Below are 17,529 nucleotides of genomic sequence, written 5' to 3' on the forward strand. Positions count from 1 at the left end.
AGTGTCGATTGAGTCTACCTGCCAAATTGGTGGTGTAGTTCTAGATTGATGGGAGATCAACAAGGAGCCAATAACCAGAATCATCAATGAATAGGCGACTTGAATAGTCACAAGCCAATCTCTCTGTGACTGAATCTAACCACATTGAGTAGCCCCCAATACCCCAGGGTGAGAGTTGAACGAGGAACAAAGGGAGGGCAAATTAGTCCACAGGGGGGTTAATTGTCCAACATCAAGAGGTCAAGGAACTATACCTCCAATTAGGTCTGAGAATAATCCAATATGGCATTAAACAAAAATAGGATGCAAAACTGGATTAGTATAACTGTATAAGGAACTAATTGAGAACTTTAAAAGCGGACATCAGATGGACAGATGGTCATCACTGAGGTCTGTCAACCCTCATATGTAAGGACTATAACTGTTATATATGAATTCTACAATCTTATGTTATAAATTTCATGGCAGAGCATTTTTAGGCATTAAAAACAATGTATTACGCTACGACCTGGGTGTAGTGAAAAGCAAGCAAGGGCTAGCTAAGGGTCACCTCATAAGAGAGGTGCCATGTCGGTGCCTGAATGTGGTAGCAAGTAAGCAAGAGTTCGTTGAGCAGTTTCCCTCTTTGCTTGCACTACGAAGTATTACCGTGTATTACTTGAGTTTATAGCACTTTCAGTAATGATTTTGTTATTTATCCTTGAGGAATATTGGTGTTGTCTACTTAATAAGTTGAAACTTGTACCTAACAGGATATAATATTCAAGTAGTTAATTAAAATTCTCAGGATGCAAACTGTCGGGGAAACAAAAAGAAGAAAATCTTAGGACTGGTAGTGAAAGTGATATAGCTTTCTAATTCATCTATTCAGGTATCGATTTTCATCAAAATTACTCAACTCTAGTTATTGACATTGGAGTCAAAGAGAATAAGTTGTGCCGAATTGTATTAACAATCTTTGTAGTTTATATTGACTCTTTTACTAATCCTTCCTAGGATTTTGCAGGAGCCAGTTGAAGTTACAGGGCTGAAAAAGGATGTTATACAAATTTCTGCTGGTTATCATCATTCTTCTGCTATCACAGGTATTTGTTGGTCAACTTATCAACCACTCTGCTATGCGAAACTGTATGCTTGTCAATTGAATTTCCGGTGAGTGATAGGTGGTGACGTTGTTGTCTAAGTTTGGTTTCTGGTACATAATCAGATTCCATCTTCAATCCTTTTCCTCTATTATTCTTCTGCTTCTTATTTCTTGTATTTGTTTGCACTGTCGTAGCATCCTATGAAGTTGAATATAGAAGCATTTGTTTTCGGTGGTTTACCTCAAAGAACTTTAGAATTGGTAATTTGGTAATGTGTTAATGGGCAGGAATATAATATTTGAATTATAGCCGCACTTAGACAGCAGTATCAACATCTTCTCTAGCACTAGGATTTAAAGGATCTAGGATTAAGGTTTAAAAACTTAGACGAACCTCCACCCCTTGCCCCGTGGTCCAAACTTATCAGGTGGTTATATCTCCTGCCATTCCTTCACTTCATTGCCTGGAAAACCTTGAACCTTTGTCTCCATACCCAATCCTTTCTTCTTCATCAGCCCATTCAGCTCTCTTCATCTTGTGCCTTTATTGGAATAGAGATGAGGATGCCAACCACCTTTTTTCTCCTACTCCTATAACTATTTTGTCTGGAAGAAAGCCATATCCTCTATTGGTCTTGTTGTAGGTGTCTCTCCCCTTAAACCATGAATGGCATTGGCTGGCTTCTTCCTTCTCAGGTTCCTTGACCTGCGACACTATTGACAAGCTAGTGTATGGAGCTGCTGTCTCATGCCTGGTTGAGCAGAATCTTAGGAGACGTACTTCCAAATCTTGGTCTATTGATGTGATTTGGGAGGCCATCTTTATCCCCCACTTCTTTCTTCCCTCTGGGAAGGAAATACTCAGCTTCCATTAAATTCACCCTAATAATAGGTGGGGTACATACAAGCATGTATTTAAAGAGAGGGGGATAAATACATATCCTAGTTGAAGTATGAAACTTAAAACAAAGTGCACCTCAAAATCTTTACTCTAACTTACCCCTATGTAGAAAAACTAAAACTAATAGACTGAAAATAAAATACCAAATTAACTAATTGCAACCCTTGTTGGACCAAAAACTCTTAGACTGGGTCTTGTTTGGTTTGGGTTTCCGAAGCTTGGCTTGCTGGTCCAACCAACCTATTAATACTGCATCAGGGAATGGTTACAGGCTTCGACTGAAAAATCTCGCTCTCCCTCCCTCCCCCCAACAAAATTTTTTTTTCTTTCTTAACTGGATCTGCTCCTTCAATTTCATCTTCCACTTCTCTGTCCTTGTTAATGGCAGAACGGTTGGGTACTTCCCTCCTCTGTTGGTATCTGCCAAGGCAGCCCCCTCTCCTCGCTATTTAATTGGTGCCTTGAAGTGCTTTCCCATAGCATTTAGTCAAAACTGATCAGCACCTTATCTTCTCTTGCTCAAGTGAAGCTGACCTACCTTGTTTTCTAGATGACCTTATTATATTCTCCAAAGCAGATACACTCTCTGTTGAGTGACTTGAGTCTATTGTGCCCTCCTTCCTCTTTCTCCATACCTCTTTGGTCTCCGCTACAACCTTCTTAAGTCCTGCATTTTCCTCACAGGGGAAAAAGGGAGGGGGTTGCAATGTTCTTGACTCTACAGAAGCTGTCCTCACACACCTAACGGGTTTCATCTTGGGCACCATTCTTCTTAGGTCCCTCGCCCTTACCCTCATCATATCCAGATTTACTTCCACCATTTGCTCCCTCAATTTAGACCTTTTAAGTAAAAGGTTACAGCCCCTGGAGAGCTAGACTTCTGTCATATGCAATTCATCTGGAGCTTATCAGATTATCTTCATTTGTTCTACATCTATTGGTGCAGATTTTTGGTTCCCCAAGGATGTCATAAAGGCAGCAAAAGTCTATTATGTGCACATTCCAGAAAATCTCTCAATCCCATGGGCTAGGCATCCCTTTGCCTCTCCAAATCCAAAGAAGATTTAGGGACTAGAAGTCCAGATGAGTTAAAGATGTCAACCTTAAGCTGATTTCCAAGCTTCTTACTAAGGACAGCATCTGGACGTCTTGGTCTACATTGAATCCTTCAAGTCAGACAGACAGTCATCGATGCCATCTCTTGCCGGGTTGACGATGACCTCCCGCCTCCCTTTCGTTTGACAAATGGCACCTTCTGGTGCAAACTTGTTGGAGGTGAGCAACAGGGACATCTATTCATCTGGGCTTTGACAAAAGCTCCTTGGGTACCTCTATCTTAGATGTGTTTAGTTCCCCCTAGTCCCCTCTAGATGATATTTGCATCTGCTCTCCCCCCCCCCCCACAAAAGAAGAAGAAGAAGAAGAATAAAAAAAAAAGAAAAGAAAAAGTCCACTGGACTCAAGAGGTTATATGAGTCATATGACAGTCTGGCTTTCCTCACGTTCAGTTCCCATTTTAAAGAAGAACAAACAGAGGAGATAACTGTGTAGGGTTTACGAGGAATTTGCATGATCTTTTGCTGCTAGAAGTACAACTCCCCGGGAGCTTGTTAGTGTTGTATATGTAATATATTTGGTATGACAGTATTGTAATTCTACAAATACCATTAGTGATACAGGCAGTATGCTTGCCTTCAGTGCCACTATTTGTCATATTTGGATGAGGTGGAATTTTTGAAGATTGTATTTCTTTGGAAAGGTTTGGGAAGGCTTCTACTTTGATGTTAGCTCTAAGCTCCATTTGTGTACTCATTTCAATATTTTAGATTCCTCAAATTACAGGCCCATTGTTGCATTCTGAGGCTTTTCTTTGTCATTATTGCAGCTTCCTGCTCCTTTTTTTTTTTGGGGTGTGTGTGTGTGTGGATGAGTACTTCTCCTTCCTCTTGGTTGTTAGGTGCTGTCTATCTTGTTAAATCTTCTTGTATATTCTCTTGGGGGTTGTCAAACACTGCTATACTTCTCAAATATAACACTTGCTACCTATTGGAGTTGACATAAATAGTTGCCTATTTTTTTCTGCTCTCCTCTTTGCTCTTTCAACCACCCCACCCCCCAAAAAAAAAAAAAGGGGAAAAGAAAAGAAAAAAGAAGGAAAAAAAAAACTACTTCATTATTGTTGGTTCTTTTAGGTCTGGAACTGTTGCAACTCCAAAATGAAAGACCCTTTATAATATGTCTCTCCTCTTGCAAGTTCACAAGAAGAGGTCTAAAGGGTAAATCCCTTCCCCATTTGGTGCATCGTAATCCCCACTTATCTCATAGGACCGTGCATGAAAACCTTCCCCATAATATTTTGGGCAACTTTCTTCCGTTAAGTACTGTGTCTAGTGTACTCAGCTGGATTCTAGAGTGTATGCATATAGATACTTTTTGAGAAGGAGCACTGCCACGCTTTGTGGCACATTCCAACGGTGGTAGGGCTGTTATTTTGCCCCTCTTTTTCCTACATTCGAGAGTTCTCTTCTGCTGTGAGATTAGTTGTTCTCTGTTTGTCTGTACATAAACAAATGGTGCATACATTTTCCAACTGACAATTGCCATTTATATTGTCTATCTTTAACAATACTTGAATTTGTATCTGCTTTCTGTATTTCATTAAGTTTTTTGTCATTGATCTTCTTCTTTTACTTTGTGCTTCTCATAAAATTTTATTTTCCTTATGTAGTGGATGGGGAACTCTATGTGTGGGGGAATAACTCAAATGGGCAACTTGGACTTGGAAAAAGTAATAACCAAACCTTTCTATTGATTTTGTTGTACATATTTCTGTGTTTTGTTTGCTTCGGAATTGTTTTGAGTTTGTCATGTTTACTTTTTTGTGATCTCATCTGTGAACTTTTAATGCAGCACGTGCTATTGCTACTGAAGGATACCATTGTGTAGGAAGTATATATTGTGCCTAACTTTCTCAAAATTTTTAAAATGCTTTAGAATGGATGACTTTCTATGGATTGTCTCTTCCAATTATGAGTCCGTGGAGTTAAAAATGTCCATATTGTTTTTATTTCTGTGTTTTACGGTGGATGACTGATTTATTGATCTTCTTTGCTTGGAATTCCATGGAAGCTAGGTATTATATCCGAAAGGCATCCAATCTTCTATTAATATATTTCTCAAGAATTAATTTTTCAGGCTTCTTTTGTCTTGAGACAGAATTTTGCTCCAACAGTTTCCAAGCTCCTGAATTTGTACTATTTATTTACCTTCTTTCTCGATAAATCATTACACTGTTGACTTAATTAGTCAAGTTCTCAGTATCTTATTTCTTTCGGGTTACCTACGTTGGAACAAGTTAAGAGTTAGATTGAGTTGCAATTTATTATTTCAGTTTCATAGTCTAGGAGTCTTGCTATTTCCTTTATATATTGCTTGTAACCTAGGATTATGGTGACTTGAATAGAAGGTTGAGTTTATTCTTATGTGAGCCCTTTCCTCCTTCCCTTACAAACTTTCCCTTCTCCTATGAGCCCCTCCATTAGGGATTGGGAAAATAGCAACTCTCCCGCTACTTCACTGTCCGTTTCCCACTCTGTTACATGAGGCACCCATCTCACTCTCCTCACTATCTCTCCCCACTATCTAAATGATGTGTTTGGGATCCTTTAGAGGAATCCTGTTCAGCCATACAAGATTACTTGTATTTCCATGTGTTTGTTTTTGTGTTTAGGGGCAGACCCACAGTGGGGCCGCGGGGAGGGGGGGGGGCATGGGCCCAATTGTTAAAAGAGTTCTATTATTCCTTTGATTTTTTCTATTTTTATATTAATTCCCTTAATTTTCCAGTTTTTTTCCTCTTCCCACATGTGAAATATCACTATTTGCCCCCCCCATATTGAGAATAATTTTTAAAGGTAAAATAATGGGTATAAATGTCATTCCTAATTAAAACTAACTCCTCAATCCCTATTTATTCTCCCCTCTCTTCTCTTTCATCTTTTCTTCCTATTTATTCTCTTCTCTTTTTACGTGGGTTAAAGGAAATTTTTGAAAAAAAATCTTATTAGGTATTTATTCAAAATGTCATTCCTAATTAGAAACTAACTCCTCAATCCCTGTTTATTCTCTCCTATCTCCTCTTTTCTTCCTATTTATTCTCTTTTCCTTCTATAAGCGTGGGTTAAGGAAAATTTGGAAAAAATCTTCTCCACAATTAGGTATTCATTTTCTTTCTCAATTTATTTATCATTTCTATTTTTCTCTTTTTTTTTTTGTGATTCTTTTTATTTGATTTTATATTCTCTATTTCTTTATTTTTTCTGCCATTTTTGTTATTTGATATTTCATTGAGAACAAAATGTCTATAGTTAGTAAGGTAGCTAACTGCCATTGGTTTGCATCTCCTACCTAAAAAAATTAAAAAATTGATTTGCATCTTCTTCTACCAAAGAAAATTTTGGTTTGCATCTAACTTTTTAGTGTTGAAATCTTGTACATATTTTTTTTTGTATTATTGCTTTAATTTACCTATATTTTGTCCCAAAAAAAAATCATTATCAATTATTTACTTTTTTTTTCAAATATGTGTGGGCCCCACAAAATATGTAGAATTATTCCTTAATATAATAAGATAATTTACAGTGGGACCCCCAATGGGTCTTATAAGGGCCCACACTGCGAAAAAAGCATTAGTGTTTCTTCAACGGGAAGGTTATCTAGACTTTCATTCTTGGCCCCCCCCCCCCCAAAAAAAAAAAAATGTTGAATCCTGGTTCCGCCCCTGTTTGTGTTCATCATATTGCATGATAAGAAGGTAATCTCTAGTATTGGATAACATACATTTAACATTTCCTATTTTTGTAGGGACTGCAAAGATAGTTCCAGAACCAACTAGGGTTGAAAGCTTAGCTGGAATCAATATCAAAATGATAGCATTGGGTTCACAACACTCGATTGCTGTCACAGGTGAGATGCTCTGAGGACTTTGCACCCCTAAAGATCTTGCAGAGAAAAATGGAAAATTATCTTAATGTTGGAGTTTGACTTGTGAAGCAAGTAGTAGTGCTCAAGCCTGATATATATGCTTTTTCTGTTACTCAGAGGAAGGTGAAGCCTTAAGCTGGGGAGAAGGGGGATCTGGAAGACTTGGTCATCATCCTCAATCAAGCATTTTAGGATTTTTGAGCAGTAGGAGGTTGGTAAAAGTGTAATGATGCTTAACAATGTAACTAGGAGTCTAGGACACTCATTTCCTGAAAATTTCTTCTGGCATGCACTCATTTTACTTGTTCAATGTCACAAATTTAATCAGTCACAATATTTACAAGTGAAAGGTAACATTTTCCCTTTGGGTTATTAGACTCTTTATTCACCTTTAGTGTTTCTCCTGGCCAATATCTTGAGCTTGGATATTAACTGGTTGTTTTATTCATGCAGTCATTATGTATATCCCTGATCAATTATTTTTCAATTCACTATGCAACCATGGAAATGAATATTCTGAGTCAAGTTCGTTATCCATAGGATGGACCTTTTTATTCCCAGCAGGGACCAGTGGAGACCTTGTACTTCTGATGCTTGTGCTAAATAGTTTCAAGTAATCGCAGTCCCGATAGTCTACTAGATATTGAATATAACAGGGTTGAACCTCATGATTCATCCCTATGGTAATACATTTTTTAACCATTTAAATCTGGGACTTCAATTTTCTTAAAACATAGATTAATTATTCATTAGGATCTCTGATTGCAAAGTTATAGATCACCATTTCTATCTTGATTCAAAATAAGGCATTTTATAATAAGTGTACTTGTGTTGTGTATCGTTTTTGTTATTCATTATTAGGCAAAGCTTCCCTATGGTTGTCAGTCAGAATTTTCTTTTCCTTTTCAGCTTGAGACTAGTGACATTTCTTTTTAATGCAGTGAATATACCCCAAGGATTATCAAGATGCCTGAGGGGGTTAAGGTATAGTTTTCATTCCTCCATTTCTCACTGAGTCACTTATCCTATGGTATTGACTATGTGTTAGTTAGAACTGGTCTGACGAGTGACTGAGCTGCTCTGGATTGACATATGCTTGAATGTAGGTAAAAAGTGTTGCTGCTGGGCTGTCGCATTCAGTCTGTATTGATGGTAGTTACAAGATCACCTATCATTATGACAATATCTTGTGGCATTGTTTGTGCTTGTATTGTTAACTTCATTTTTGTTCCCTTTTCTGTCATATTCAGAAAGTGGCACTGTTTTTATATTTGATGAACGGGCAGCCAATATGCTGGTAAGCATGCGACAGACATACTTCAGAAATCATCTATGTAGTTGGTTTTTTCTGATGAACACAATTTTCTGTGATGAATTTAGGATTTTGGAGAAACAAATAACGCGATTATCAGTGAACTCCCATTTTCTGAAAAGGTTGCATGTGGTGGTTACCATACAAGTGTTATAACAAGTAATTTTCTTCCCTGTTCATTTTTGAAAATTTAATAGAATGAAATTAATGATAGATGAGCTATAATTTCTGAATATTCTGAGAATTTTGAAGCTCAAAATTTCATCATGCCGTAAGCATGTTTTTACTGTGGTGCATCTTCTTCCTTTTAAGCTTCTCTTTGGGTTAGTGGGATCAAATGACCAATTCATGCAGGAGTATCCCTCAATGAAAAATCATTGGCTTGGGGATGTTTTAGAAAGTGTTGGATTAGTTTTTGGATATTGTGAATATTGTACTATAGGAAGATAATTTGATGATGAAGTTGTGGTTTTGATGATGATGATGATGGTGAAATTGATGGTGGAGTATCAACTGACCATAGTGATGCATACTGCGGTTTGGGTTATTTATATGATGAAGAGGACCAAAGTTTCAAGGACAGCAAGCTGGGTCTAGGAGTTGGACAAGGACATTGAGGTTCGTAGGGGAGTCTCAATTCACTCATGCAAAGATATGGATCATGGTGGACATACCTACAGCCAACCTCCCCACAACCATGAGCTATATCTACTGAGGATAAGATATATGGGTCTCCCGATGGATATATCCACCTTGTTAGACACCATGGGATGCGTCAGCTTGGGAGAGCCTGGGGGATCTGGTCACTGGTCCGCACTATCATTTAGTGTAGAGACTCCTAGTCATGATCTGGACACTTCCTTAGAGAGCATTGGATCAGCGCCATACGTGGGTAGTGGACCATATGGTGGACTTGATGATGGCCTTTCCTTTGAGAGTACTGGAGCATATGGATATGGGAGTGTTTTGGGGGGGGGGGTCATCTGCTACTATGTCTATACATGTATATGGGAATTGATTATGTGCAGGGTCATCTTTTGTGGAATCTATCTTTGGATAACCATCAGAGCCATGCGTGTGTCTATCATCTTCTTATCATCTCGGCAATCCATTCCCTAGATTTGGATGTCTTTCTCATGTTGACGACGGGACTTATAGATGGGCAGCAAGCAAAACAACTAGGCTCACGCTTAGACAAGTGGAATGCCAGGCGGCTCGTGGATGGATCCAACAAGAAACTATTTATGGAATTAAACCTGCTGGTGTTTCTTGGGGCTTAGGCTCTTCCTTTTTGACACCTAGTAGGTGGTAATTCCTCCTCCCCCCACCTTCTTTCTCCTTTTGTCCTTCTTGTACATTCTTTTTCCCCTCTAGGGCTTTGGTTAATGATTATTTCATTCATCCCAAAAAAAGAGCTGGCGGTGTGAAGTGGAGGCTGGAAATCATTAGTTTTGCTTCTTTAGTTAAGGTTTTACTTTGCTTAGTTTGTATTGTTGACATTATTGTATTAAAGGACATTAGAACTCTTTGTATTTGTCATTATATGTTTTGAAATTAGTAGGATAGTATTATGCATTCCGGCGAATGGTGATAGACTTAAGAATCATATAAATCATTTTCAGTGATTCTCTTTTAGAGAATAGCTCATATATTGTGTCTAAAAGCCTTTAATAGCCTGTATGCCGAAAATCAGGTGAAAAAACCAAAATATTTTGTGTCGAAACCACATATCAATATATGCTAGGGAAAAACCCTGGTTTTGGCTAGGTTTCCTGAGATCTTAGTTAGAGCTAAGTTTCTGGCTGGTTGAAACTTGCCTTGAGACCTAGATTTTGAGCCATGGTGCACACTCACACATGCTGCCTGGTAGTTTAAAGTGTTTGGACACAGGCTGTCAGCACTGGACTGTACAAATAATAAAGTTTAGAAATATTAAACTGGTCTTCTTCTCTTCTTCTTTTTCAACTCACCAATTCTAGTTTTGGAGATTTTCCTCGTGGTCTTCATTTCCTTCTTCGTGTCTCTCTCTCTCCCCCCAAGTCGTAACCACTAGCCAACCCCTCTAGGTGCTTACTGAATCCTCTAATCTAATTAAGAAACTAGACACTTTTTAAAATACATGTCATAACCCAGCAAAAGCATGTTTACAACAAAGAAAGATTTCACTCATGATTGCGTCAAAGAAAAGATAATAGTAAATTATGGAATTGTCCTTAACTTGTAATTTTACAAAAAACACCTTTAGGCAGAAGCAAATGGAAAGACACATGAATCTTTGAATTCCAGGGTATTCCAGCATATGGTGTGTAACTTTAGTAACAATTAGACTGAAGTGGAGGTAGTGAATATTATTGATAAGAAGATACCATAAAGTGAAGCTTTATGCAAATTGTAGATGAGCTGACTAGAGATTCAAAAGCAAATCCCCTTGGGAAGTGTTTCAGTAGAAACAAAAGCAGGGCTAAATGCAAGCTTCTAATTACAGGGATCAGAGGCTTGAAGGCAAGTAAATCTATATTGTGTGCAGCTTTATTTAAACTGGTAATGAATTTGGGATGGTGAAAATTGATGATAAGGAGATATCAACACTGAAAAAATTTGGTTACCTACTTTTTCTATTGATAGGCAAATCTAGCTATTTAGGTAATAAAGGATAAACAGAAGATAAATTGGAAAAGGTTGGATGAAGTGTAGTGGTGTGTCTGGAGTGCTCTTTGGTTGATGTATTCCTTTAAGAGTGAGTGTTGGAAAGTGAAGAAACTATATATAAATAGACATAGTAGCTAGCTGAAATGACAATGTCACGAGGGATGAATGATAAAACTAGAAATAACAGAATTAGGAATGAACAGATTGGCGCTAATCTGAGAGTAGCTTTCTACATGACAAGTTTTGAGAAGGTTGTTTAAGGTTGCATGGGCACGTGCAGTGGAAGCTTTTCACTTATAGGGATGATTTGATTGCTGTCGGAGGAGCTTTAGAAAAATGAAAAAAAAACTAGGATTTGGTCTAAAATTACTCTAGTAGAATTGGTGACAGAAGAAATGGATAGCTTAGGACGTAATAATGATGGCTGATTGAAGAAAAAAGGATCCATGTAGCAGAACCTATATGGTTGGGGTAAGGATGTTTTAAGTTGATAATCCAACTTACTCTTATTAATTATCTCTATTAACTGCCTATTTCTGATGTAGTATTGGCTTTTCACAATTTAAAGATTTCCATCAATTTTCAGTTACAATTTTTATCATATATTTCATGCCTTTTGCAGGGGGTGGGGAGTTATATACATGGGGCTCGAATGAAAATGGCTGCCTTGGGATCGGGTATATGCCGCTTATAGTATTTATGCATGAGCACATTTGTCTTGTATTTTTGCAAGTTGTTCTCTTGGATTTGAATAATTTCATTATTGATATGTTTTGTGTCTACAGTTCCATGGATGTTGCCCGCATACCTGAAAGAGTTGAGGGTCCATTCTTAACATCTTGTGTATGCGAGGTTGATACTTTTCTGCAAAAGAATGTTGACTAATAATGTCCTAAAGAAATAATTAGTTTTTTTTGGTTAAGTCCTAAAGAAATAATTAGTGCTTACTTGCTTTTCTTCACTTTCTTGTTGTATTTCTAATATTTTGAAAACTCTCTCTCATAGGTATCTTGTGGTTGGAAGCACACTGCTGCAATATCTGGTATGGGTGTCACCTGAAAACTGAGCCTAATTTGGATATTTAGTCCCCTTTTTTCTGTATTTCGTAACGTAGCGCGCTTGCACGAACACTCTCCCCAAAAAAAAAAAAAAGAAAGAAGAAAAAACTTGTAATTCTATTTAAACATATTCATTTTGCCAGCTTGTTTATTGGATAGTAAAGATATATGCTGGCAGATCTTCAAAGTATTGAAGTTATTTTATTATTCTGTAGTATCTTGTATGTGATTACCTGATAAATGTTGTGTTTTTCCAAATTCTTTATGTATTGTACCTTTGACTACATGGATCCTTGTTGTTCAGTTAACTTGAAGTTGTACGAGGTATGAAACCAAAGCTGTGCTTGTCTTATCTTACCACTAAGCTGAGTCTTTTAGTGTGCAGATCGTCTCCTTGGAGGGGGCTCACCCAATGAGTGCCCAATGGGGTAAGGCTCAGCCATGTGGAATATGCTAATCCAAGGACTATGGTAAAATCCAATGAGTATCCTCGGATTAGAATGTTACACGTGCTTGAATCCTATAACTCATTCGACATTCATTGAAAGATTCCCTCCAAGGAGAGAAGCCAAATACGTCATTTTAGGCATTCCCAACTCTCTTTTGTTTCCTTCAATCTAGATAAAATTGCTCCTTTGAGCTGGAGCATTCCAAGGTCTCCATTGAATATGCCATGCACCTAAAATGACACTCTTGTAGCTTGTTACGTATTAGAGATGTCATTTTTCATTTAGCCCTTCCTAGTTTTGCCAAACATTCATCTCAACATCCCTACTGCACTTAATTCATCTATATCATGCTTCTTAACTTGCCACATTTCTTTCTATACATCATATTCAGTTGGAGGGCAGCCTTATAAAATTCTTCATTAATATTTAAGGGCCTGTTTGGTTACATGAATCCAGAGATTTCAAATCTCTAGATTCACAAATGGGAGATTTATACCCGTTTGGTTGTGTGAATCTCTGGATTCATGAAATCTAGAGATTCACATTTTTACACTAAAAACGTGAATCTGTAGATTTATGAGTATGAGGTGAAACCCAGAGATTTCACTTCTACTATAAAAACATTAAACATTTGAACCATGACTCATAAATGTTTTTTTAAGATGAATCTATAGATTTCATTCCAAAGCTTTAGGCTAACCAAACAGTTAATTTTATGAACCATGACTCCATAGATTTGAAATCTATAGATTTGAAATTTAGAGATTTTTGAAATCTCTAGACTCAAGTAACCAAACAGGCCCTAAAGGAATATGCCAATCACTCTAGAAACAACTCTCCACTTCAAGCATTCTATTTCAAATATTTAGGCAACGCCATCCTCAATATCACCTACTTTGTTTATGATAGAGCCCATATATCTAAGATGATCACTTTGAGGAATCACCCTCTTATCAATATCAACAACCATCTTAATTGTTATGATGTGGCTAAAGTAAACACCATATACTTTGCCTTGTTCTACTTATGACTTTTTCAGCTCCAATTTGGATCTCCATAACTCTAACTTGGTGACTTGGTGTTAATCCCTACTTTTCCCATCCATCAACATAACATGTTATACAACAAGGAACATCATCTGGTGTGTGTCTGCTTAAATCATCCATGATAAGCCCAAACAAATAAGGGCTGAACACTGATCCTTGATGTAATCAAATATTAATTGTGAAGTCACTACTATTAGATCTAATCAAATAGTAATTATGAAATCACTACTTTTACTCACAATTCTTATGCTAATTTCTACACCATCATCCATATTTCTTATTATATCCACATATTTTCATTTCATCCTTCTCCTCTCTACTATATATTTGCTATATAGGACCCTGCCCTAGGCTTTTTCTAAGTCAACAAAGACGATATAGATATCCTATTTGCCCTCATGTACCGTTTCATGAATCTATCAGGTAGGAATAAAATTTCCATTATGATTCTACGTATCATAAAGCCTAATTAGTAATTTCTTTTACACCCCAAATCTTATGATAATCTTTCTTTTATTGTATTTTATTGACCATGTTAACAAGATATGGAGGGGGTCGGACCAGATTTGGCAGTAATGGATCATATATTATTGTAAGGTGATTAATTAAGGATTTTTGCGATTTATGCCTTATTTCTATGGTTTTATTGATGGTTTGAAGTGGACTAAATATGTGAGACATAGTCCATTTAATTGTGTTGGATTTTAAGACATGAAGGGATATAGTTGCTAATGCCTACTAACTCATTATTTTTGGTGTGACTTTGGCAACTGTTGTAATGTGAGGAATTGCTCATATACAAGTATTTTATTCACAAGACCCCAATAGGGTATTTATAGTTACAACCTAGTTAAGTCCTATACTAAGTAGGAAAAGGAAATATAGAAATAAAATTATAGACTTATGAGGAAACATAATCATATTCTAATTAGGAAACCTCAATCTATGTTTTCAACACTCCCCCTCAAGTTTGTGCATAGATATTTATCATGCCTAACTTGCTCATAATGTAATTGAATATCTTTGTGCTCAAGCTCTTTGTGAGCATATCAGCCCGTTGCTCATTTGAAGTAACAAAGGTGATATGGATCAGCCCAGCCTCAAGCTTCTCTTTGATAAAATGTCTGTCAATCTCCACATGCTTAGTCCTATCATGCTGTACTGGATTATGAGCTATGCTGATTGTTGACTTACTATCTGAGTATAATTGTATAGGAACCTCCAAATCTGTCCCAACCTCTTGAAGCAGTCCTTTAAGCCATAGTACCTTACAAATGCCTTGAGCAATCGCCCTAAACTCGGCCTCGGCATTGGACCGCGCAACTACAGCCTGTTTCTTGCTTCTCCAAGTCACAAGGTTACCTCCCACATATACACAATACCTAGAGGTAGACCTCCTATCATCTGGATATTTTGCCCAATCTGCATCTGTATATGCCTCAATTTTCAAATGTCCATGAGCTGAAATTAAAATTCCTTTTCCTGGAGTAGTCTTCAAGTATCTCAAGATCCGATATACTGCATCCAAATGTGAGGAATAGGGATCATGCATATACTGGCTAACAAGACAAATTGCAAATGTGATGTCAGGTCTAATGTGAGATAGATAGATCAACTTTCCCACTAATTTTTGATACCTTATCTTGTCAACTGGTTCTCCTTCCTTTGCCTTCAAGTGTAGGTTAGGCTCAATAGGAGTCTCAGCAGGCTTACGTCCTAGCATTCCAGTTTCCTCAAGAAGATCCAATGTATACTTCCTCTGGGATAAAGATACACTGCTAGTAAAATATGCCAACTCTAAACCTAGGAAATATCTTAGTTTTCCCATATCTTTGATCTCAAATTCAGTTCCCAAAAAAATCTTTAATGCTGAAATCTCATCCTCACTACTGCCTGTGATCACAATATCATCCACATATACTAAAAGTATAGTAGTGTGGCAACCATCTCTTTTAATAAACAAAGTGTGGTCTGCATTGCTCTGCTTATAGCCATTAGATATCATTGCCTTATGGAACCTTCCAAACCACACTCTTGGAGATTGTTTCAGCCCATATAAAGCCCTTTTTAACTTGCACACTTTCCTATAAGTCTCTGTAGTAGAATACCCGTGTGGTATATCCATATATACCTCTTCTTGGAGTTCTCCATGCAGAAAGGCATTCTTCACATCTAATTGTTGTAAACTTCACCCTTTATTAATTGCACATAAAATAATAGTACGAACTGTGTACATCTTGGCAACAAGGGCAAATGTCTCTTGGTAGTCAACTCCATAAGTCTGAGTGAAACCTTTGGCCACCAATCTTGCCTTGTACCTTTCAACAGTCCCATCTACCTTGTACTTGATCACAAACACCCATTTGCATCCAACAGTCTGCTTTCCTATGGGCAAAGTCACCAAGTCCCACATTTTGTTTTTTTCCAGAGCTTGCATTTCCTCATCCATTGCTTCTTTCCAGTTTGAGTGAGATAATGCATCCTAGAGGAACGGATTGTTCAGGGCCAGGAACCAAAGCTTTTGACTGGCTTGGTTTAGAAGGGGTCACTTGTTGCTTTTTTTGATAGGTCTTCAGAGGTGTAAGAGAAAAAAAAGGAATTTGTTCCTGAAACACAACATCTATAGAGACGAAAAAAACGACGAGAACTTGGATGCTAACACTTATTACCCCTTTTATGTAGGAGGATAACCCAAGAAAATGCACTTTAACCCACGAGGATCCAACTTTCCATGAACATGGTGGTTCCGGACAAAGGCAACACATCCAAAAACCTTAGGTGAGTCTGTAAAGACTGTTGTACCTAAAAGAACCTCAAGGGGACTGCGTTGGTCTAAGACTCGGGAAGGCATTCGGTTAATTAGATATGCCGCAGTAAGAACGGCTTCACCCCAAAATCGAAGAGGCACATGCATAGAAAACATGAGGGAACGTGCTTCCTCAAGTAGATGTCTATTCTTGCGTTTGGCAACCCCATTTTGAGGTGGAGTGTCGACGCAACTAGTTTGGTGTATGATGCTATGGTTTGCTTAGTAGGAAGGGAATGCGCCACCCAAGTACTCAGTTCCGTTATCTGTACGAAGGATTTTGATTGTCGCCCCAAACTGAGTCCTAATCATATTATGAATATTTTGAAAGCACGAGAAAACATCTCTTTTTTGGTGAAGTAAACCCATGTGGTCCTAGTATAACAGTCAATAAAGGTAACAAACCATCTATGACCAGATACAGACACTGTCCGAGAAGGACCCCACACATCAGAGTGAATGACTGAAAAAGGAATTTTACTACGATTATCTGAAATCGGGTAAACATGCCTGGTTTGTTTGGCCAAAATACATGCCTCACAATAAAAATCATTTAAATTGTACCTTTTAATCAGATCAGGAAATAATTTTGACAAAATAGGTAAAGGAATGTGGCCAAGACAACTATGCCACTATAATAAGGTAAAAAGTGCAGGGGAGGTGGAACTAGAGACCGTAGAAAGAGCTGATGGGGACCCATCCATTAAGTAGAGCCCCCTTTCTTGTCTACCACTGCCAATCGTAAGCCCTGTTTCCAGGTCCTGTGGGGATTTGTGGATCAACAGAGGGATCAATGACAGAGGCTATACTCGTATTGGAAGTCGGTACTGGAGAAGATGAGTCAAGTTTGGACATCAATTGGCGAAGGTGCTGGAGCTCATCTGAGGAAAGAGGTGTTGAAGTACTCAGGGTGTCAGAACTGGCTTGATTTGCAGATGTTTGATTGCTGCCCTTGATTCCATTTCTACCTCCACGGGAATTTGTTGGACGTCCATGCAACTTCAAACACTTGTCCTTTGTATGACGCTCTTTTCCACAATACTCGCACTTTACTGGAGGGCGAAAATTACCAGAACTAGATTTACTATTGCCATAATCAGCCATCAATACAGATCTATCAGATGTTTGAGTGTGTACCATAGCTGTCCTTCGACTATCCTCGGTATCTACCATGGCATAGGCTTAAGCCAGAGAAGGGAAAGGCTATCTAGAAAGGATCTGTGCGCGAATTTGATCAAATT

The 17,529-nt window shown here is 37.8% G+C and overlaps 1 protein-coding gene across 1 annotated transcript in view; it reads left to right on the plus strand.

Moving 5' to 3' along the window:
* RUG1 (Regulator of chromosome condensation (RCC1) family protein) overlaps positions 1–17,529 on the plus strand; it is a 33,881-nt gene that overhangs the window by 6,633 nt on the left and 9,719 nt on the right. The window contains exons 3-13 of the mRNA XM_089149411.1: positions 1,007–1,085; positions 4,714–4,773; positions 6,849–6,950; positions 7,086–7,179; positions 7,910–7,952; positions 8,075–8,120; positions 8,219–8,265; positions 8,349–8,439; positions 11,552–11,606; positions 11,715–11,781; positions 11,935–11,971. Coding sequence (XP_089005537.1) covers positions 1,007–1,085; positions 4,714–4,773; positions 6,849–6,950; positions 7,086–7,179; positions 7,910–7,952; positions 8,075–8,120; positions 8,219–8,265; positions 8,349–8,439; positions 11,552–11,606; positions 11,715–11,781; positions 11,935–11,971 — 721 coding nt within the window. The remainder of the gene's footprint in view (positions 1–1,006; positions 1,086–4,713; positions 4,774–6,848; positions 6,951–7,085; positions 7,180–7,909; positions 7,953–8,074; positions 8,121–8,218; positions 8,266–8,348; positions 8,440–11,551; positions 11,607–11,714; positions 11,782–11,934; positions 11,972–17,529) is intronic.

This window comes from Hakea prostrata, chromosome 3 (assembly GCF_041222555.1).
Source record: "Hakea prostrata isolate BN-2017 chromosome 3, UWA_Hpros_2, whole genome shotgun sequence".
Lineage (NCBI taxonomy): Eukaryota > Viridiplantae > Streptophyta > Magnoliopsida > Proteales > Proteaceae > Hakea > Hakea prostrata.